This window comes from Cucumis sativus, chromosome 1 (genome assembly GCF_000004075.3).
Source record: "Cucumis sativus cultivar 9930 chromosome 1, Cucumber_9930_V3, whole genome shotgun sequence".
Classification (NCBI taxonomy): domain Eukaryota; kingdom Viridiplantae; phylum Streptophyta; class Magnoliopsida; order Cucurbitales; family Cucurbitaceae; genus Cucumis; species Cucumis sativus.
Window position 1 is genome coordinate 25,608,756 of NC_026655.2, and position 24,376 is coordinate 25,633,131.

At 35.0% G+C, this 24,376-nt stretch overlaps 1 protein-coding gene across 1 annotated transcript in view; it reads right to left on the bottom strand.

Moving 5' to 3' along the window:
* Positions 1–23,009, bottom strand: part of LOC101209997 (protein PIR) — a 36,716-nt gene extending 13,707 nt beyond the window's left edge. Inside the window, exons 1-17 of the mRNA XM_011661675.2 lie at positions 22,669–23,009; positions 22,392–22,464; positions 21,176–21,240; positions 20,705–20,782; positions 19,576–19,695; positions 19,431–19,501; positions 19,206–19,298; positions 16,610–16,679; positions 10,800–10,864; positions 10,409–10,604; positions 10,161–10,312; positions 9,733–9,826; positions 7,626–7,838; positions 5,375–5,586; positions 3,001–3,142; positions 1,220–1,388; positions 682–758 (exon numbers count right to left, since the gene is read on the bottom strand). Coding sequence (XP_011659977.2) covers positions 682–758; positions 1,220–1,388; positions 3,001–3,142; positions 5,375–5,586; positions 7,626–7,838; positions 9,733–9,826; positions 10,161–10,312; positions 10,409–10,604; positions 10,800–10,864; positions 16,610–16,679; positions 19,206–19,298; positions 19,431–19,501; positions 19,576–19,695; positions 20,705–20,782; positions 21,176–21,240; positions 22,392–22,464; positions 22,669–22,722 — 1,944 coding nt within the window. The 5' untranslated portion in view covers positions 22,723–23,009. The remainder of the gene's footprint in view (positions 1–681; positions 759–1,219; positions 1,389–3,000; positions 3,143–5,374; positions 5,587–7,625; positions 7,839–9,732; positions 9,827–10,160; positions 10,313–10,408; positions 10,605–10,799; positions 10,865–16,609; positions 16,680–19,205; positions 19,299–19,430; positions 19,502–19,575; positions 19,696–20,704; positions 20,783–21,175; positions 21,241–22,391; positions 22,465–22,668) is intronic.
* Between the last annotated feature and the right edge of the window lie 1,367 nt (positions 23,010–24,376).

Consider the following 24,376-nt stretch of genomic DNA (forward strand, 5'->3'; position numbering starts at 1 on the left):
TTTTGTTTTCTTTCTTGATTTTTTTTCATAGATTTAATACTTCAAAATAGATAAAGCAAATAAATTTACATTGAAAAATAAAAATGTATGTAGTAAAGTAGAGAGCGGTTTGGAACTCCATGATTTGTTTCGATCTTTCAAATGGTTTTATAGGGTTGGGTTAAATTTTAGGGATAAGAGTTGTTTCATACAAGAAGGGAGGACTCCTATTTATAGATTTTATTACAAGTGGCCAGTGGGGTAAAAATGGAATAACCTAGAATATTACCCCATTAACCCCATTTTTCTTAAATCACTGGGTAAATGGGGCAGCTTGCATGATGATTAATGTTCAGATTTGTGACGACTGTCGACTGATGTTCAGGCTGGATGCCACTTCAAAATCTGTGATGGTATTGAAGAGGTTTTGAAAATAAACTTCATTGTGGGAAGAAAAAGAATCTTAATCCACAGCACAACTTTTTCTTTAGGAACAAATAACTAAAGAAAAAGAAAATAGAATAAGAGAACAGACATCACATCACTAAATTTAATCACGGAATTTAAAAGATAGATGTAAAATAATTAAATATTTCCATCTGATTTGAGATTCTCCCTAAACTCATACTCACCATGTCAACAAGCTGAATGTGCTAACTTACGTCAATAATATAGCTAGTACTGTAACCATGAACACCATACCTGAATAACACGAGAAGTCTCTAAATAAAACTCTCTAAACCATAAGAATCCAAGATCTGTTAATGTTGCAACAGTAGCTGCAAAAGAATAGTAATATTAATAATTAACCATGAGGATCATAGAAAATCGCTCATCTAACATTTCTATTTTTATTTTTGAAAGAAAATGAAGTTTTGATATAATGAAAAGAGACTTAACGCTCCAAACTACAATAAAACGAAAACAAAAGAAAACAATGATAACACCAACATTTCCACAATCTGACAAAAAAACGAAGATCTATGAAAAATAAAGGAAACCATTACAAACAAAAGACTTCGGAAAGAAAAAAATACGAAAGACTTGGAAATAACAAAAAAACCATTTGAAATGAGTCATTTAAATTTGAACGTAATAACACTACCATGACTTTTCAGATGCAAAGATGAACCGGCTTTTTCTTTTTTTTGGGTACAGCAATATAAAAAATAAAAAAAAGAATGTGAACCAATGGATCTATATCCTTATGAAGTATGTGCCAAAGAGTAGCAGAATATACCTGTATAATCAAATATGTGAAGAAAGAAGCTGAGCTTGTAGAAAAAGTTCTCCAACAGCTTCAAATCATTAATGGGAATCTCAGATGCATTATTCCCAAAAAGCCCTCCCGGCTTTCTAAGGTTTCCACCAGACACCACCTCATAAATCAGAAATTGCAAGCAGTGAACCTAAAACAAAATAAAGTAATCTAACTTACCCTCAAGCTTGTTAGTTTTTATTTTTTAAAAAATAAAATAAAAGTACATATAAAAACAAAAGAAAAAAAAATCTTGAACTTAACTAGTTAAGACATCAGAATCTCAACCAAAAAGTGAAAATTTTGAATCCTCACATGTTGAACTCAAAGAGGTAAAAAAAGGTCAAATGTAAAGTTGTAGCTATTAGCTAAGAATAAGTGAATTAAAGTAATGGTCTAGGATGAAAAAGTTCTCTCCCACAAACCCGATGCCCCCAACCTTTGTTTGCCTCTGTTCGCCTCTGACCACCCAATTGGGCCATCTCCAGTACCTTGATCCCGATAAGACAAGAGGTTAAGCTCATGGTAAGCAGAGATGATGTTTTTCGTTAGGATAGGAAATTTGGTGCTTACACATGGTTTTTTTTTAAAACGGAAACAAGCCTCTTTATTAATGATAATGAGACTAAAGCTCAAAGTACAAGAGTATTATACTAAGAGCAAAAAGAACTAGGGGAAAATACAAGCTAAAACTTAAACATAGACTATACTTAGGCAACATAAATATGATGGAAATCTAAAAACGAACCCGAGCAGAAAATAATGAGCTAATCAAAGCCACTCAAAGACAATACATTAGTAGAAAGTTAAATACAAAGAAAAAGTTAAACTCTCTCTCAAAATTAGCAGACTCAAATCTAAAATTTTGCACACCTAAATCTTCAAGATGAAAGAGAAAGAGAAAGCTAAGAAGATGCAACCAGTTGCGTCAAGACTGTCTTGCCAATGCAATCCAATGCCCAGAGGAACTCGATGCAGTATACTGATTCACAAGATCTTGCCAGCACTGCCTTCAACGCATTACTCCAGTTGTCAAAGAGAAATCTGCTTTAGCAACGTCAGACCTGAAAAAACCTTCATCCCACCTTGTAAGAATGTCCCCTGAAACTCTTTAAAACTTCCAGCAAAAGTCCAGCCAACATCTTTTGAGCTAGATACTTTTTATGAATGCTTTATGGAAGCTGTCTCTTCTAGATTCTTGAATTAGTACAATGACTATTAATTTCTTTAGTAATCTTTTAATAATCAGCCACATTCATTTTGTCCAAGTCCTCACGTATTTCAATAGCTAATCTTCTATAAAATAAATGTTCCATTAAACCGAGGTCTTCTTCCTCATAAGTAACTTCGCCCGAAATAAATTTGGAAATAAGTGGAAATTGGTGGTCGCGTGTATGACAAATAAGAAATGAGTGGAAAGGTGGGAAAGCATGAATTGGGTCAAAGTGAGTATTTCCTTTTGGAGCATTATTTGCTTCATCTACCCAACTTAGAAGTAAGTTTCTTGGCATGACAGTATCCCAAAAAGAGAGGCCAGGCAGATTACCTCATAGAAAGAGGCCCAGGAAAAAGATTAACCATGCCACCCCAAATAGAGGTAAAGTCCTAAGCAAGCCAAAGTAAGCTATTTTATGATCTGAGAAGGCACACTATCTGAATTTTACTTCTTTCATCATACACCATCGTGTGGGATATTATGCTTAAATCATTTTTTTATTTTCATTTCAAAAAGTACAACAAGAAAAAAGGTAAGTGAAAGAGACCTGGGTAGCTGTAGGTGCAACTGGCCGTGGATAAAAGAAGTTCACTTTACTTTCTTCACCTCTTTGCGATTGTGCTTCAGAATCAGATTTGCTTCTATTTGCCATCCAATCAGCTGACAAGGTTCGCATATCAGAAAGAATCCTGAAAGATAATCGCAGAAGTTTGGAAAACTGATAATGTCAAATAAAATTTACCCAAAAGTTTGTACACCAAGTTAACAAGTTACTCCAATCTAATTATAATTAAAGCATTTGAAATTAACCCAAACAAAAAAAAATGATATTAAAAAAGGATTAAAAGAAGACAAGTAATGAAGAAAAAAACACTCATCATATTTAGAAAAGAGACAACTGATTCAAATAATTTATTCATTACTAAGGCCATCAAGAAAACAAAAAGTGTACCTTCCTGATGGCCAGGAACTTTTGGAGCAATAATGCTGAAAAGAGACTCATGCTTAAAACACCACTGTGTGACTCAGTTTATTTTATATTTTTTTTGAAAAAGATATGGAATTTTTCATGAAGAAGATGAAAAGAGACTATCTACTGTAGGTAGCTTCTGTTGTTACTTTGGTCTTTTCATGACCGTAGTATTACTCTCGTTCTTTGTATTTTGGATATGATGAGGGTGCTATGGGGTGTCAATAAGATGTCCGGGTGCACCTACTGATCCTCTCTCTCTCCCATTTCTTGGCTTCCCACTTATTCTCCTTGTATAGCTCTCTTGTACTTTGAGTTTATTAATAATAAAGAAGTTCGTCTCCTTTTCAAAAAAAAAGATGAAAAGAGACTCATGCTTAAAATACAACACATTAAAGAACCAAAACTAAGCGGAACAAAAATAAAATCTTCCTTTATTATATGTTGATTTTCTTATTGCCTCCCAGTCCGTGGGAAAAAGAATTTTGCATTCTGGAAAGATTCAAAAGTTGTTAGATGATATAACATTAAATTTTTCTTTACCCATAAACTTAAACTTTTGGGTCAATCGGTGATTCAAGATAATCTTAGAGCAAGGTGGTCTAGGAGGGGTCAAACCCCTGTAATGTTATTTTCTCCCCAATTAATATCATTTTCCACTTACTAAGTCTTCATACTTCAAGCTCATAAAGTGTGGGATGTGGTAGATGATATAATATTAAATTTTCCTTCACCCATGAGTTTAAGTTGGTGGGTCAAATGTAATTTAAAAGAAGGGCAGCAAGATTTTTCATTTAGTAGAATCAGTTTCTAAAGCTCAGGATGATGGTGGTTTTGGCATTGGTGTCTTAAAATTTAAAAATATGGCTCTCTTTGGCATAAAGTGATCCAAAATTTTCATGGCATCAGTTTTTTGTTATTTGCCATAGCACGCCTCAAAAAGATATAATTTAAGTCTTCGTACCCCATGTATTAGCATCTCCAAAATTTGAAACATGTTTAGTCTCTAGCGTCCTTCAAGCTTAGAGATGGCAGAAGTGTTTCTTTTTAGTTAGACTTATGGGTTTGTGATTCTTCTTTGAAATTTTGCTTTCATCGGTTGTTCAAATCATCACTTCTTCCTAACACTTTGGTTTCTTACTATTGGAATAGTGGTAATCTTTCCTGGAATTTATGTTCCATTACTTTCTTAAGGATGAAGAATTGCTTGATTTTCAGAATTTGCTAAGTCTTAGTACAAATGAAATAAAATGAGGTTACCAGAAGTGGCGCTAGGGCTTTAGCACATGTCATTTGTGAAGGTATATGGATAAAAGGACTACTAGAAGAATTGAATTCCATCCGGGTTGCCTTTTAAGTGTTTACTGTGACAATTTTCTCTATAGCTCTGACTACTGTCCTTCATGATAGCAGTGGTTTCAAAGCTCAAAATGTACCTCAAGATGAGAGCAGTGTTTTTAAATGCCCAAGGTGCAATGGCCCTATGGAGCCTACCTAGGCACAAGGTGCACAAAAAGGTGCAGACTTTTATTTTGTGATGTGCACTACATATAAAAATATTGCATTAAAAAAAGAAAGCACAGTTGAAGCGAAAATATGGGAAAAAAAAAAGACCCCAAACACAAGAAATTTTGCATATTTTCCACCTTGACACAAAATCACTCAACTGCTGAAATCACACAAATTTGTGTCTCAACTATACACTTCTATGTCATGATTTATAATTCTGTTCTTATAATTGATGAAAATAATATTTACAACCAACTAAAGGAAGATCTTCCTTATTCCTACCTGCAAATATTTTCTCTCATGAAGATTCTGTTTAAATTTATATCCTTAGAAAATTTTCACTCACTTTTAATCAACCAAAAATTTAAAAAATTAATTAATTAACTAAAAGAAACATTATGGAACAAAATTTTGTTTAAAACCAAGGAAATCAGAGTACCACCTTGAAATTTCTTTCTTCTTCCGGAAGGTAGTTCGTAACATGGTGGCCAATGTGTTTTGAACAAAATCTTGAACCTCAGCATGAACTGTTTCCCACAAAGCATCAGCTACCAGAGTATCACACTGCTGCATCATTGACCCAATGCTCTTTATATAGCTAACCAGCTCAACAAGGGCTTTCCTTTCTTCTGCACTATAATTATGTCTCACCACCTAGAAAAACATCAAAAGATAAGCAAGTCATCAAACCAAAAGCTAAAATGCATAGTTGTGTGGGCTAAGAAAATGAAATAATATAATTAAAAGAGACTCATGTTTAAAAATAGTGATGTTAAAAAACATGTATGATCAAAATGAAATGCAACCAAAAACGATTCAGATTGTATTTTTTACTTGAAAATGTATCGACTATTTCTTAAGTTGGATCACAAGAAAATAAGAGTAGTTTGACTTCTGACTCATCTGAATTGCAGCACATGCTAAAGATTAGAGCATGGGTGGAAAACTTAAATCGAACCCAAAACAATTGAAGGAGAAGAAGAAGAAATCAAAGAAAAAGATGAAGTAGAAGATGGGGGAAATTTGAAGATGGCGAAGAAGATGCAGTAGAAAATTGAAGTATTTTTTTAGTAGTGAAGTAAGGAGATAAAAGAATGGTATTCACTTGTTACAACAATAATATGCCATTGATTTGTTCTTTCGAGACTAGAAAACTAGGAGTCAAACCATGCAGTAATATCTTCAATACTGCTCGAAGGCACAGTTAGACCAGAGTGTGGTTGAAGTCACGCCTTAAATTACATAGAGGTGATAATACCCCAGGCCGCTGCCTCTTGCATGAGGTTTGCACCAAGGGTTGTCTCAACATGGTAATACTTCAGAAGTTTTGCAAAAGAAAGTCCCTTATCCTTCATGCCATCAATTTTTTCCCTCAGCAGAGGAGTCTATCAATCATGTCATCTTTAGATGCTCATATTCTAGTAAGATCTGGTAAAAGGTATTTATATTTTCAACCTCCATTGGGTCATTACCAACATTTTCAAAAGAAATATATCTCAATTACTCATTCATCCACTTTTGAATTCCAAGCCAAAGTTGCTTTGGATTAAAGCAGTGAAAGCTATATATTCATTTTTGGATTAAAGCAGTGAAAGCTATATATTCATTTTTTAAAATGAAAACATTTTTTTCATTGAAGTTGTGAAAAAGAAACTAATGCTCAAAATATAAGAAACAAAATAACCAAAAAAAAAAAAAAAAAAAAAAAAAAACAAACAAACAAATGCAAATTTAATACTGTTTATGCTAATTGTTAATTTAGTTGACTTATACCTTTAAATCTAAATCAAGCTCAACTTTTATTTAAAGTTGAACTAATTTAGATAGGAAAAAAAAAAAGACAAAGAAATGAAAGTGAAGACCCCTGTCATGGGATGAGACATGTGCATAGAGAACAGAGGACCTTGTTTAATGATATTTTTGTTAAACTTGATAGCATGGGGTTCCATCTCAAAACCAATCGGCAATGAGTAGCCCATCTATCTTATATGGAGTATGAGTCTCCTTGGTTTTTTCAATGTAGGACTCTCAACTTCTCCAACAATTTTAAAAAAATTAAATGTCTTCAATTCCATAGATGATAGTTTTTTCACTTTTTTTTTATCTTTAATTTTCTATTGTCTTGCTTACTGAACCCTCTACATCTTCGCAATTTCTTTTTTTTTATTTCCTTTTTTGCTATTCTTCTGATTGTTGACAACATATATTTCTTCTCCAACACAAGGCTTTGATAAAACTCAGGCCAAAGATCTTCCTTTATCTCCTAAGAAAAAATCACCAGTAGCTTACTTCCAACACTCCAAAAAGACAAGCATAAGAGAGAGACGAGGAAAAATAATGGATTTCCAATAACATTAGATTTGTCAACTTGAGCATAACTCAACTAATTAGGGTATTATAACTTCAAGAGAAAAAGGTCAAAAGCTCAAAAAGCAATAAGCTTAGGATAGAGAACATATCAAAGATTCAAAATTGTTTTACAGCACTACAATCCAAGAATTCTAATCATGCTAACTCCTGATATTATGAGGAAATATTTAAACCAATCAGGTTGAAAATAAGGATTGAAATATGAAAAATCTAGGTGAAAATATGATAAAATAATCAAAAGACAAACTAAGGTCTACAAACAAGCCAAATAGTGAATATTGACACATGGATAGCTGCTACTGCAAAAAATGAAAATTTAGAACCTTTTCATAGTCGGAGAATGACGAAGTTTCATGAGATTCGAAAGAAATAGCATCTTTGCATGGACGCGAGAACTTCCATGCACATTGTTCCCAAATGCGTGCAGTCCATCTGCTCAGGAGTTGAAAACCTTCAACAACCATGTCATACATGTTTCCTTTGACATCTTTGCACCACTCAATATCTGGGTTCTCTGTTGACTTCAACAGCAGAAGCTGCATGTTCAAGGTCAATTAAAGTTTCAGTGCAACCAGAAGCATTATTTATACAAAGGCTTCTTTGAGAACTTTCTCATCATTTGTGGCTTGCTATGAAGAGAACTTCATCATGCTAGTACTGACAAGATTAAAGAAATGTAGAAGTTAAATTTATGCACAGTGCTAGTAGTTTTATTCTTGAGTCAACATTATGATCACTCTTGGAAATTTCTTTCAGGGCTCCATCTCAATTAATCCATATTTGGATGATAAAGCTTTATTAAGACTAATAAGGAGATTGATTCCGAATTTTTGGATGGCAAACGGAATTAGTTTGGAAAATTTCATCTTACGGTTGAACCATGGTTAAAGATGAGTCATTCTCTTCTAGAAGTTATCAGAAGTTATGGAGGTTGGATTTCCATTATTTGTTTTTTTAAAATGAAAACAAGACTTTTCATAATGAAATGTAAAAAAACTATTGCTCAAATGACAAGGAAACATAATATGCAAAATGAACACAAGAACTTAAGAGCTTAGGATCAGTAGATGCATCCAGATATCTCAACAAGGTTGACACTTCCATAAGAACCTCAACATTTCCATATATAAAAGCTCTCTAAAACGTTGTAGTTTCTTTTTTTATATCCTTGAGTGTCCAAACCAGCTTGTGCGCACCTCGACTAATCTCACGGGACAACCTGTCTGACCCTACTACATTTGTGTGCCAAGGTAACTCGTGAAAAATTAATTCCTAGGTAGATGGTCACCATAGATTGAACCCGTGACCTCTTAGTTAATTATTGAAACTATGTCTCTTTTTTTTACCACTAGGCCAACCTAAGATGGTTTTATAAAATGTTGTAGTTACAAGATTACACAGATAAATGCAAACCACAAAAATATCCTGAATAGAATAGTCAACGAAGAATTTTGTGTGAGGGGCCCAAAGTAATTCAGTAGTTAATGTGAGTGAATAAGGGTAGTACACATATTTCTTCTACTTGTAAGCCTTCCATATTCCCCATGTATTCACAAGGAAATCATTTTTATCCTTGCTTGTTCACTTATTCGAGGTCTTTAATTATTTTCCGTTAGTACTTTTGCTTTTTTTGTTTTTTTTGGATAGGAACAAGGATGTATATTCCAACAAAAAGAAACATACACAACCTAAAGGAAAGGGGTTGAGATGACCTCCCCAAAAAGCTAATGTATAAGAGCCTTCAAATTGTTTTTTTTTTAAAGGAGACAGCCTCATGTATTCATAAATAATAAGACAAAAGCTCATAGCACAAGAGGATTATACAATGAGCAAAAACAAAAACAAAAAAGGATCAGGAGGTGCACTCGGACATATCAATTAGGAAAGACCATAATTACAAAAGAATTTGGTATAATTCGTACACCACTAAGAGGCTGGATGAAGAACCGTTCAGAAAGAATTAAAGTAAGCACCCTTATCGGAAAAAATTATGCTATTTCTTTCATTCCATAAGAATCTAAGTAAGGAGCGGGTGACACATTTCCACAAAATTCTGCCTCTACCACCATAGCCTTGACAATCTAAGCCTTCTATCACCGTTAGTACTTCTGCTTCTTTTTGCGATTTGATTTCAATGGTTCTATTTGGTTGTCTAATGCTCAGTTTTGCTTCTTTCCTTGGTAATTTTTCTGTTAGGCTGGAGCTTTTTTTCAACATCCTCCCATATTGCTTCTATTCATCTCTGATTTTGGGTCTATTGTTTCATAGTTTTTATGTTTACCAAGAGTCATCATTGGCTTCATTGTCATTTTCCAAGGGCGAGCTTTCAAGTGGTGTTTGATTCTTCACTGCTCATTTTGGAAGTACCTGATTCGGAGAATTAATGCATCTAGGACAGGGAGAGGGCAGAGGTAAGACAAAGAGAATAACCTGATTCATTGATGATGCAAACCGAATGGTGAAATCGTCATGGTCCGCACGGATTGCTCCGATGTGATTGATGATAAGGTAATGTCTCTGATATGTAAATTATTGTCAAGACTTGCCCAAATGTGTACTGAAATCTCAACCACATTGTTAAACCTCGAAAAGAGGGTGGGAGGGGATGAAAATAGGAACTGCTTCAGTAATGGGGATGCAAACAAAATACCAATAAGAAAATAAGAAAACACCCCATAATGTAATATGATCCTAAAATGGAATGTGCAAATTATTTTGAGCATTTTATCACATTGTAAGAAAGGAGCATGCATAAAAATCGCATTGATAAAGTTTTAATGTACTTTTCTTTAAACTAAAGCATCAGACTTTTCATGCCCAGTCGGAGAAAACACCAAAAGGCAAACAGAAAAGGATATTCTTGTGCTTCACGAGGTGGAAGCTCATGTGGAGCTGGAAGAGTAAGAAAACGAGCTTGGGCAGAAAATTTTTGAAAGTATATTGACAACTCTTTCAAGATTGCTGCTGGAGAAAGATGAAGATCTGGAAATGCTGGAATCACCGGATCATTCTGGAAAGATATAAAAACATATGATAACCAAAATATAATGTCTTATAAGCAATAAGAAATCAATTATTTGATTATTCTAACTTTAGGCTGCAATACCTTAAAGATGTTAATGAGTCTGTTAATCTTCACCCTCTTATAAAGTGATTCGCTGTCCTTCTCTGACGATGTGGCTAAAACAACAAGAACAGGCAAAATACGTAAAAGCACATGCCTCTCTGGATATAGAAGAGCAAAATCCAACTCCAATGACTCCACGGCAAAGACAATGAGGATCTGAAGAATGTCTTCCACACTATTTCATGTTAAGGAAGTCTAAATAGATGGAATGGGTTTTTTTTTAGGGGTGCCAATATACCTTTTGTAGGACTTCAGTACAAAGAATATACACTTTGTGCCAATATACTTCTTATTGATTTTTTTAGGGATGCCAATATACCTGGACAAATTCAATCCTCTTCAATTGACAGACATCTAAGAGTGAGGATACTTATTTACACGAAACATCTCAACATGAAGATTCAATAAAATGGCCCACCGTGTGCTCAAGAAAATCTGTTGTGAAGTAGATAGCAGAGAATAGAGGGAGAGAGAAAACAAAGAAAGTTAGAAGTTAAAAGGACGACTAAAATTATGGTGCCAAGCTAGTTCATAATTCATTAACCCTCCATTTGGAATCAAGAAATGAATATTGAAGTTTTCTTTCTTTTTCTTTTTCTTTTCTTGTTTGTTAAATATCATTTTTGGTCCCTAAACTTTTATAGATGCAACAATTTAGTCCCTGAACTTTGATGTGTAACAAATAGTCCTTGTACTTCCAAATTAGTAATAATTTAGTCCTTGAACCTTACTGTGTAATAATGTGTAATAATATATTCCTTGTACTTTCAACTTTGTAATAGTTTGATACCTATCATAAAAAATTCATTGAACTTAACTGTCAAATTTTGTTATGTGACTACTTAACCTTTTATACTTTATAAACAAACTTGACCCTTACTTCAAATATTAATCTACATGCATAAGAAATTTCATTTAATCTCAATAGTACTTTTCACATTTGGAACTAAATTGTTATTATTGAAAAATAAAGACAAAGAAAGAACACAAGATATATGTGAAAACCTTAGTACCGAGAGAAAAACCAAGATATATATGTTTCTTATTATTTTCTGATAATCATAAAGGTACAAAAGGGAGAAAATTTTATAAGCAACATGAGCCTAATTAAAAGAATAAAAAATTACGGCAAAGTAAATCTTAACTACCCATGGATCATATTAGGGCAAAGTGAATCTCAAGTCTCAAGCTCACTATTTCTAACACTCTCCTCAAGTTGGGACGTAAATGTCAGAAAGTTCTAACTTGATAACACATAGGTCAAAGTTTTGTCTAAGGAGGCCCTTTGTGAGTATATCAACAATTTGTTGGCTCGAGGTTATGTAAGAGTTGCAAATGCTACCCTTGTCCAGTCTCTCTTTGATAAAGTGTATGTCAATCTCCACATGTTTGGTTCTGTCATGTTGGACCAGATTATTGGCAATGTTGATAGATGCCTTGTTATCACAGAATAGTCTCATAGGCACTTCATAGTCCTAACGGACATCAAAAAACACCTTCTGGAGCCAGATTTCCTCACAGATTCTCGAACTCATAGCCCTGTATTCAACTTCAACACTCCTTTTAACCACAACTTCTTGCTTCTTGCTTCTCCAAGTAACGAGATTGTCCCACACAAAGGTTGAGTATCCCAAGGTGGATTTTCTATCAACAATAGATTCTGCCCAGTCAGAGTTTGTATAGCCTCAATACACCTTCTGTCAGTTTTCCTGAACCTCAACCCTTTACCAGGTGTTGCTTTTAAATACCTTAGAATTTTGTTAACAGCTTCCATGTGGTCTTCATAAGGAGCCCGCATGAACTGATTGACAATACTTATAGCATAGGAGATGTCAGACCTAGTGTCAGACAAGTAAATCAACTTTCCCACAAGGCGCTGATATTTCTCTTTATCAACAGAAATCCTGTCACCTGAATTTTCGAGTTTGACATTGAACTTAATGGGCATATAAGCAGTACAGCGTCCCATCATACCTGTCTCAACTAATAAATCAAGGGTGCACTTTTTCTGGGACACGGAGATGCCCTCTCTAGACCTAGCAACCTCCGTTCCAAGGAAATACTTCAAATTCCCCAAGTCTTTAATTTCAAATTCATCCCCCATCTTTTTTTAGTTGGATGATTTCAATAGTGTCATCCCCAGATAGCACAATGTCATCAACATAGACAATTAATACAATAATTCTCCCAATCTTGGATACCTTTGTGAACGAAGTGTGATCGGAGTGCCCTTAATTGTATCCCTGAGACTTGACAAGAGTGGTGAACCTATCAAACCAAGCTCTCGGTGACTGTTTCAAATCGTAGAAAGACTTTTAAAGCTTGCAAACTCAATTGTTAAACTAAGTTTCAAATTCTAGAGGAGGACTCATGTACACTTCCTCTTCTAAATCTCCATTCAAGAACGCATCCTTAACATTAAGTTGATATAGGGGTCAGTCTTTATTTATACCAACTGACAACAAGAACCTAACTGTATTTAACCTTACAACAGAGTAAAATGTCTTAGAATAATCAATCCCATAAATTTGAGTGAACCCTTTTACAACTAACCTGGCCTTATGTCTATCAAAGGTACTTCCTACTTTGTACTTGAGTGCAAAAACCCATTTGCATCCCATAGTCTTGTGCCCCTTGGGGGTGCAAAGATCCCAAGTCTTGATCTTTTCCAGAGCTCTCATTTATTCCATGACGACAGTTTTCCACTCAAGGCACTCTAAGGCAAGGTGGATACTCTTGGGTATTGTGGTAGAGTCATGGCTAACAATGAAGGCCCTGAACTGAGGTGAAAGGTTATCGTACGAAACATAATTAGAGATGGAGTGCTCAGTACAAAACCTAGTACCTTTCCTCAGTGCAATAGGGAGGTCAAGGGATGGGTCCTACTTACTATGTTTCCTGAATGATCTTGCTTGGTTTTGTTTTCAATGAACTCTATAATGACCTTATTTCTATCAATCTTATCTTCTCTGCCTGTGATGACTTCATCCACATTGCCCTTCTCAACCATATTTTCAGGGACAACTATCTTGAACCCGTCATTCTCAGATTTATCATTTTCACCCACTAGTCAGTATAAGAGATAGTGGAGCTCATCTCAAAAATAAAGGTCAGAAACCACCGTTTTCCAGAGGAGGTAGTGATCTTAGATGGTCTCTAAACATCAGTATGAACAAGAGTGAACGGTTGGTTGGCTTGTATGGTTGTGAGGGAAATAAGACTCGATGTTGTTTGGCCCTAACACATACATCACAAGCTAAAGAAGAAACATCAACCTTATAGAAAAGATGAGGAGATAAATACTTCATATATTGAAAGTGGCCTAAACAAAAATGTCACAACATACAGCCTTTTCCATAAGTAGTAAAGTATGAGGATAAAAGAGTATGCCTAGAACTGCTACTAGAGGAGGTATTCCTACTATGCCAGACAGTGCCAATCATACTCCCCAAGCTCAAGTCATCAAAAGAAACAGAATCAGATAAGAATGTTGCTTTGCAGTTCAATCCACTGGCAATCTTGCTTATAGATAGAAGATTATGGGAAATCTTCTATACATGCAACACATTGTGTAAGGTTAATCCTTCGAAAAGAAAAATTTGCCCCTTCCCGACAATAGGAGCCATAAGCAATTCTTATTTTCTCATTCCTAGCAGACGGAATGGAGTGTCATAAAATGCTCAAAGAAACCTATCAAATGATATGTGGTCCCAAAGTTCATATCCAGGGGTTCTTCTTATTAATACTAATAAGATTGAAGGACTGAGGTATACCTGTCTAAGCAATAGCTCCTAGTGTAGTTGAATGGGAATCCTTAAGTGGCTAAGAGGGGCTGGAAAACTCACTAGCATAAGCCCGCCTCGAGTTTTGTTTTTCGTTGTTAGAGCATCTCTTATCTCCGGGGGACGACCATGTAACTTCCAACACTGCTCTTTGGTATGCCACTGTTTCTTGCAATGCTCACAGTTAGGGATTGGTTTCCCATTGTGCCTCTCACTGTCATGACTAGGGGACTCTGCACTGAAGGAAGCAAAATCAATAGTTGTGATCGTCAGACTACTCATAACACTGGTACAATCCTCCTCAAGGCGAACCTCAAAACAAACCTCCATCAGAGAGGGTATAGGTCTCTAGTCCAATATAAGTTTGCAGACAATATCAAACATAGGGTTGAGACAGGCAAGGAAAACATAAATCCTGTCAACCTCCTCAATCCTAGAGCAATGTATGTCATCGCCGATCCCAAACAACTTCTACCCATAGGTCCATTTCCTACCATATATGGGAGTCTGTTAAAAAAGGATGTCATATCCATTGTCCCATGTTTGCACTCGTGAACCTATTTTTGCAGTGTGTATAAATGAGAGGCATTCTAACGCTTGAAATACAATTTTTGAGTCGTGCCTCATATATCCTTAGCGGTTACAGCAAACAGTGAGGATTTATTGATTTGTGGTTCCATACTGCTGATCAATGAGGATCCTCCCCTTTCCAATACCGTTCCTAAAAGTCTCCCGGTGGAGGACGAGGTATCTCACCTATCAGAAAGCCAAACTTGTAGCGCCTTTCAAGAATCATTTTGACATATTGGGACCACGAAAAATAATTTTGGCTATTCAACTTTTTCCTTGAAAAATTTCCTATAGACTGTGCCACTGTATTAGACACATAGGACGAGGATAAATAAGGGAATGATGTAACCAGACTCTCAGAATACACTGGTGGGCTGTATAAATGACTGGTTGAATAATGGTCCCTAGTGTGGGGGGGTTGACTGAAACCATTATGGTTTGCAGTTGGGCCAGATGGTTGAGAGGTTCCAATAGACTCACTCATATAAGCACGCCCTTAATTTTATTTATCATTTGAGGACCATTTCCGAACTCTAGGAGGACGACCATGAAGGTTTCAACAATGGTCCTTGGTGTGCCACTGTTTCTTGCAATGCTCACAAATAAGGATCGATTTTCCGTTGTTCTTCCCATTATCATGGATAGATGTTCTAGCATTGAAGGCAGCGGAGTCAATAGCAAGAGTAGTCAGAACACTCATGGCACTCGTACAACCTTCTTCAAGACAGGCTTCATAACACGCTTCCATTAAGGAGGAAAGAGGTCTCTTGCCAAGTATACAACCACAAACAATGTCAAACTTGGAGTTGAGACCTGCAAGGAAGCCATAGATCCAATCAACTTCTTCAAGTCTCGCATATTGTATGCCATCATTTGGAGTATCTCATATTGTCTCTCTGCACAGGTCCATCTCTAGCCAAAGTAGGGAAAGTTTATTGAAGTAAGAGGTTACACCCAAGTTCTTTACTTACAATCATGGACTTGTTTCCTCAAAGTACATAGACGAGAGGCGCTCTGACGCTTCGAATAAAGTTTCTGAGTAGTGTCCGCCCATAGATCCTTCGCAGTTGTAGCATAAAGTAAAGGCTTGCCAACTTGTGGCTCCATACTATTAATCAGCATGGAAAGAATAAGAGAGTTCTCCCCTCTCCAGAAACTTTCCTGGCCATCACCGGATGGGGCGCAAAGAGTTTCCCCTGTCAGAAAACCGAATTGGTGACGTCCCTCAAGATACATTTTAACCGATTAAGACCAAGAAAAATAGTTCTAGCCATTTAGCTTCTCTCCTAGAAAGACACCTATAGATGGTGCCTGATAACTAGTGATATAATTTGAGGACAAAGTAGAGAACGAAGTTGCTAGGTTCTTGGAATACATCGGCAAGTCGGTTGGTTTGGATTTTGCTGAAGGTTCACCCAATTCAAACCCTCATTTGTTATGAAGTTGATCGATCCTGACACCACGGATGTGCGGCTGCTGTAAAGATCAGATTTGCAACGGCGCTTGAAAAGGAGGCAGCACATGAAACGAGGGTGGCAATGCCGCTTGGAAGTGCGGCTGATCAAAAGGGTGCTGCGACTAGACTGAGGACCATGGTTTGGAGTACGCCGGCTGAACTAAATCTTAGACAATTTTACAGCTAAATCTTATTTACAACCGAAAGTAATTTACCTCAAAAATACATTTAATTTTGCAAAATACTATCATTTTGGTTTTAAAATTTCTTTACAGAAAAACATGAGAATCACTTAAATTTCAAATCGTTCTAATCTATCACCTATGGGATGACAAAACAACAACATAACATTTTAGAGATAGTATCAAGAACCTGTAAGTCATCTAATTCTTCTCTCATTGAATCAGAGTCTTGCCACTGAATACTGACTTGTGTAAAGGTCCTGTAGAAAGAAAAGAAAATGAATAAGAAAAAATCACTTTTTATTACTAGCGAGAAACCTCTACCAAATATCGAACCATTCCCTATTATTTACATTTACAATTATAAACAGATAATAAAAATAACTCCAAAAAAAATTTAGGCAAATTTGTAATACTAGAAAGATAACAACCAACCTAACACTCTAACAATTGATTGGTGTTGTAGTTGGATTAGAAAATTGGGGTAAATTCATGCAAATCTTGATGTAATCCTTGAATAATCCTTTTTAGTGTCTTTTTTCAAGATACAAACTCCACAAAGGAGTAAAAGAGAAAACATAGGAAAGACAGTACAATAATCCTAAAGGTACAACAAAAATCTAAGAAAGATATATTAAAGCATTAGAGTTGAGACAGATATTATTGAGAATATCCCATGAATGACCTAGATAAGGAGCACCAAGAAGAAACCTATAACTAAGCTAACTCAAAACAATCAATCCAAGAAAGAGAATTGTTTTGGAAAATTATTTGATTCCTCTATAACCATTTTTGGAGGAACGTTACTATTAACATCCATGGTGAAGGGCATTCTAGTTTTGGTAGCCCGTGAATTAGCATGTCCAAATCTTTGGAAAAAGGTGGAGTCTTGTAAATTTCAAAGTTGGCGATGGTAGTAAAGATTTCATTTTGGAAGAATCCACCCTTAATGGTATTTCCCTTTCTTTTCTTTTTTTACTTTTCATTCAAATAATGGAGTCAATGCTTAAAGTACATGAGAGGAAACAAAAAAAAAATTACAAACTTGCTTAAACCAAGGCTTGAGCCAAACTACAACAAAGAAACTAAAGCTTTGAAGAATAACTAGAAACATGTCAATTTGAACAAATATTTCAAGATGAATAATCAACTAAGGGTTTATCAAGAACAACGAGATAGAACTTTAACTTGACAAACCAAAACGATTAGAAAAGAAGCTACCACAGCAACAACCTACAAAGATTGATCCTAAAAGATTCACCGCTAGGCTGGGCCACCAAAAAATGCTTCCCTCAATGAGGGAGCCTTTGGTTAGTGATAAAAACAAAGAGTTGGGTTGAGTTGAGTCGGTAATAATTATAGGAAAGTTATTTGGGGAGTTGACACGAATAACAAAGTGAGAAATGTGAGTTGATGCAAATAACGAGGTAATAAACCTCTTTAATTATTGGTGAACCAAGCGGTGAGTTGGTTCTTTTTTACCCATCCAACCCAACTCTCCCAAATTATCCAAGTTGCCCAACACCCCCTAATAGTTTTCCAGGCTAGTTGCTATTTCTTTTTTTTAATTGAATAAATGAAATAAGGAGAGATCTCCAGCACCTATAGGTGCTTACTAAAGAGATTCCTAATAGAAACTAATAGGAAAAAGTAAAAAGATTAAAGGGTGCCTTGGTTTGCACCAATACAACCTAGTAGACAACTAAATCCATGAAACTATCTTAACATAAAAATGAATATCGGAAGAGACGTTTACTGCAATTGCCCCATAGTATAGAGAAAGGCATGAATAATGGTCAACCAAACAATCTTCTCTGTACCAAGAAAAGAATGAACCACCAAAGTAGATGCCAGGATATAAAATTTTTTGTCTAAACAGGCTTTTTGCTATTTCTAATTACTCAAATGGTTCTGTTTATTCTTACAGAGATGTTTCAACTTCCACTTAATGTTATATTTAGACGAGCTTTGGAGGATGAAGAGATGGTTGGTTTCCATAATCTTTTATTGGATATCTCTCTGATTTACTTATCCACTTGTAGAGATGCTTGAATTTGGTCCCTTGAATCTAATGGAAGTCTCATTTCGGCTGAAATCTTACGAAGGAAGAATCCTTCATATTGTCTTCTACCATGAGTTTGCTTTCTATGTTTGTTCCATTATTACTAAAAGAATAGACTAAATATTAATCCTTTCGCCAAGATAATCCCCTCAAAGGGGGAGGTCCGTAGCATAGTTTTTTTTTCAGTGCAATAAAGTTTTGAAGCAACGGAATCTCTTGACCACATCTTCTATGACTACTTGTAATCTGAACAATCTGGCTTTTATTATTTGACTTCTCAACCTCCACCTCTCCCTATATGACAAATGAAGAAGGAACACTTCGATCATCTCCCTATAATTTATGCATAGTTAATTGAAACCCAAACATATTAGAAAAATAACTCCAAACAAATTGAGCAAAAGGGTAACAACCCTAATGCTTCAGATAGAAACCAATTCAAGTTCCCCCTTTTCAAATGTCTAAACTTTTTACTGCCAAACAAGCCTTAAATATGTTATCCCACAGTAGGGAGGTCTCGTTTTTCTCTATTTTGTTGATCGTTGACCATATGTAACTTTTCTAACTTAAAGATCTAGGGCTACGGCTTGCAAAAGGAGACCAAGTTGTTGATGAACTCAACCACAATCAATTTTTCCCTTTTATATCCCTATGGCCTATTTAGAAGGAGAAAAGAAAATTTGCATTCACTAAACCATAAAGACAAAAGAAAATGTTCTCCTACCTTTTATACCAAGAGAAATCGTTGGGTATGCTTGCCTTGGCATTTTTAAGATGATCAAGTTGAACTAAAACATCAAGCAATTTCAGCATTGACCTAAGGTCGAAAAGTTTAATTAGAATTTAGAAATGTTGAAATAAACATAAAACTAAAATTTCCCAACATTAGGGGATAAGCTAGTGTAATTATATGTTAGAGAAGCTTGAGTTCAAACTTATCATAACAGACCAGAGATGAGTAACTGTTGGGCCATTAATGCGCCTCTCAGGCCTCGAGAAACGTTGCATATCCGCAGCAAGCTGCATAAAAGATAGCCTACATGAATTGGGCAATTTAAAGTACCAATAACGGAACAGTTCATTAAAAGCAATACCTTCGCTGCAGCTGACGCTTGCCATCTCTGAATCTCACGTAGACGACTCATTTCCAAATCCAAAACTTGATACGTTTCCAAATATAGGTCAGCTTGACTTTGCTTCATAGATTCAGGTAGCTGCCAAAATTTTATTAACCGATAAGCACACTTTTGGGAGAAATTTTTTCATATTCAGCATAGGAAACAATTACGAGAATTTAATATGACAAGAATTCAAGAAAACAAAGAAATAGTAGAAAGTTTCCCACATTAGTTGGCCCATTCTATTGCATTAGTTAACGAAAGACTGAAGAACCCAAGATTATATTCTTTTGAGATGTGAGTTTGCAAAATATGTTTGGAGTTCTTTTTATTTTTTTTTCAAATGGTTGGTTTTTTTGTGAAAATGACAATTTTTTATGATTTGCCGAGGTGTGGAGTATATTATGGAATCTTTGGGGAGAAATAATAGTGTTTAGAGGTTTGGAAGGGAAACCTTCGGATGTTTTTCCCATGTTAGATTTCATGTTTCTCTTTGAGCTTTAGTTTCGAAGAGCTTTTGTAATTATTATTTAACTTCTATTTTGAACAATTGGAACCCTTTCCTTTAAAGGTCTTCCTTTTAGGGGGCTTGTCTTTCTTTTAAGTCCTTGTGTGTATGTGTGTGTTTTCTTCTTTGAAACCAAAACAAGATTCCATTGAATTAGTGACAGGAGATTAATGATTGAAGTACAAAAGAGGAAACAAAAAATAAAACTCAATCTTGCCAATGTAAAACAAGAAATATAAGACAAAACCCACTAAAATCTGGATAACGTTGGATTTGAAGACAACACTTGAAAGCTGTCATCTCATCCAAAAACAATAACAATACAAGTATTATTGACAAAGAAATCTGTTGCACCTTGTCGAAAGAATGAAAAAAACTGTCACCTTGACTAAAGTTTTCTGCAACAACAAATTACCAGTGCCATACAGATCTTAACTTATCACATACATATGGACCCGTGAACTCTAAACGTCTTCACATAATATGATCAATTTTTTGTTCCATGATGCTTACAAACCAAGATGTTGCCTAACAAGAAAATCACATTCATAAATTGTAGTAATAATATAACATGTGCAATAGTCAAAGCAGTTTAACCTGTGGAAGTGCTTTAACACAGCTTCGATAAGTATAAAGCACCGACGCCATCTCTTTACCCTCATGAATAAGAGAATTCTGCAATGAGTAATGTCAGCAAACAGCTTAAATGGAAACATCTTAAACAAACAATCACGAGAAAGGTTTTATTTAAAACTTCATCTCCATCCTTCACTGAAGCTTGAATTAAATTTGCATGTGAATGATCACATAGAAACAAATGAGACTTCTTAAACACTTGAGACTCACTAAAAAGTTCTAGGCCATCCTCCACATGCACTGGAGTAAGAAAATCAAAATAAAAGTCTCTTGGAAAGACCATCCATAGGGGACCATAGAATCTGAATAACTCTCCTCAATAAATGAAGATCTCCACATAAAAGTGATTGTTCATCAATAAAAGAAAGTAATTTTTGTTCCTAGATAAAAGAATAAACTTAAATACTTGGCATGGAAAGTAAAACAACATACCAACTGATTGAGAGCTTTGGTGTCTTCTGCTAGGGATAGACGATACGCAGAAACATCGCTATACTCTACAAAAGTTATTCAAAAGTCAGTTGTACAAATAATGAATCATCTTATATTCAGGGATGCCCTTACAGAGAAGAATATACATATAAAAAAAACAACAGAAGGAGAATGAATGATCTTCTAACTATAAAATCAAATAAACAAATTACAAAAAAATTAACTAAGAGTGAGATTCATGGATCATTACAAGTGGCAATAATATCTAATGTGGTTCAATCCAGGAATTTATCCATCCATGGTTCATCTAAGAAGCCATTTGTTAATTTCAACAATACTAAAATCATCAAGAGCATCTTCTTCATCATCTTTGCACTCCTATTACAATGATTGTTGATTCAAGTAATATGAACTATTGTCTTTTTTCCTCATCTACCTAATGGTTCCTAGACTCTAGTACTACTTATCATATGACATATAATCCCAATTTATCTTCCACCCTTTTACCATTTATTCCTTGCAAATGTTACTTCAGAAAATGAATCAAAATCTTCTGTTCTTCGATCTGGCACTATAAACCTCACCCCATCTCTTTCTATTTCATTTGTTGTACATTTATTTCAGTTCTCTTTTAACTTGATATTAGTTAGTAAACTCATTCATGACCTTAATTTTTATGTCTCAATCTATCCTGACTATTGCTTCGTTCAAGAACTTGTCATGAAAAAGAATATTGGGAGAGGAAATAATTCTAGAGGACTCGTACTTTTGATCATCGAGTACTAAAAGTTACTATGTTCTGTGGTTGTTTCTAGTTTTTATGTCCATTGTTGTCTTGGTCATCCATCTCTCACAATATAAAGAATGCCTTTTCTCAGACCCAGTTTCATGATTTGTCTTCAATAAATTATTCCTCGGGTCAGTTTTTCAAATTTCATTGTCTTATTTCTAAATGGAATCAATAAACGAGCAATTTCTCCCTTTGAGTTTCATTGATTTTGATATTCCGTTGATTCCAGCTCTACTCTCAACCCATCCTTAGTAATTGTCGTTGAAAATACCATCGACATAAATCCTCTGTTCTGTTCCAGTAAAAAGTTTCTAGAACAATTGTCCGCATTTGAAGAATAGAAAAAGTTTCAAAGACAAAATCATAGCCGTTTCCGTACTAAATCTAGATGCTCAATGTCCATATACAACTCTAGAAAATGCATACCTATTGGACTCTCAGTTGCGCCTCTCTCAGTTGACACCCAAACGCCCGGTCCTTGCAGCTCTGGCTGATCATCCTACATCAATTAAAGTCGGAGTCTAAGAAATGCAAGCATTCAAACTTCAAAAGTAAAACCCATAACAGAATTCTCATATCTGACCAAATAAAACATAATTTGAAGCTAAAAAAGTCTGACGAAACTGACTAGTAGAACATCCAAAGGAAAATGACCGCCAAAAATAAAGAAATGGGTAGTTTTCAGAAACTAGTGAAGCATTACCTCAAGGGAGAATGTGGACAACGCAGCAATGGCTTCTTCGACGGGAACAGCCATTGAGGAGTAAAACAAAGAGAAGATCTAGTAATCTGTCGACTTTAAGATCATATGTATAGCCTACAATCTGGGTTGAAATCGTTCTGATTTGGTAAACTCAGTTTCCTCTACGTTCGTTTCGTTTGGCTGTTTGATTTCTTTGTTTTTACTCTAAAATTTCAGTTGAGGGAGTAGGAAGAAATGGAAATTGTGCTTCAGATGTCTACCAACCGCACCTTACGACTCAAAAGTGTCACCAATAGTTTTTTATGTCACTTACAGCTAACATAGGCTTACCAAGGTCTTCTTTTACCCAACAAAATGAAAAGACTCTCTGTTTTTAGAGTGAATGAAAATCGGTCTTCTACTTGAATCAAAGATACTTTATTATCTCTTAAATTCGTCTTTCTTATTTGTAATGTAGGAGTTTGGCTATTGAATATTACTAATGAAGTGTCCAAATGCTCTCTTCTAATTAGTTGTTATGACTTGGGTAGACACTTGGTGGCTTGAAAACCGATTTCACTAGATTTTTAAATTGTTTTGTCGTGTTGCATAGAAGAATAGGAAAAAATTATGATTATCGCAACGTTAAATCCTCAATACTCGATGCATAGTTCTCTATTGTGGAGGACTTGTTACTCGTGCACACGATTATAAACTCTACTTTATGTCAATATTTTAGTTGACAATAACCACCCACTATATGAGAATCGATGTTCGATGATCGACACTCGGTATGAATGGTTATGATCGTGTTAAAATTGCAAGGAAAACCAAATATGAAATGAATGGTTCATACTAGACAATGGAAAAGATAATGTACATGTTTCAAATAAGGACAAGTATTGAGACACTTGTTACATGCGTATGTCAATATATGATGGAACGCATTGGAAATGAGGAAGTGTTACCTTGTGCCGATAAAATCCAAGAGATAACGGAATCATGAAGATGAGCAAGAATTACCGAAAATTCTTCCAGAGAGAGTGAGAGGAAAAGTTGTGAAGTTAAAAAAGAAAATGAATGTTTTATTTAAGTATACAAATTTAAAAACAAGATAGCTAGTGAGGATTGATTATTGTTCACCTAGGCATTATTGAGTTTGTTTATCACTTGTTTTCAAGAATAAACCGATTTAGGTATATCTGACATCACATGTTTTCATGCATCCTACTAAATTGTTCGATCAAATTTTGTCATGTGGTAGATTCTTCATATCTTTGTCAAAAAAATATTTTAACAATTTGTTGGGTGCTAGTGAGAAGAAGGGGATGCACCTAAATATTATCATTTAAGAAACAACCCATTTTTTATTTAGACCATAAAAAGGAGTTATTCAAAAAAGAAAAAGGAAAAATTTAGCATATAAAATCCGAACATAAGAGGCCAACACGAGAGTAGCTCAATTGATATAGTAGTCGTATTATCGATTTTAATGTTAGAAATTCAATTTCCTCATCCGTACACTTCAATTACAATAGACATCTCAAGTCCCACGTCCTCTTACCTTATCAAATAGCCAAAAAAAAAAAGCTAAGACTATACTTTTGAAATTAAATGATGTCATCATTGTTATTATAACTATTTTTAGAGAGAAAATTAGACTATTACTATTACTCATTATAATGATCATGGGATGTAGCACTAATTGTGATGAGATTATTTATCACGA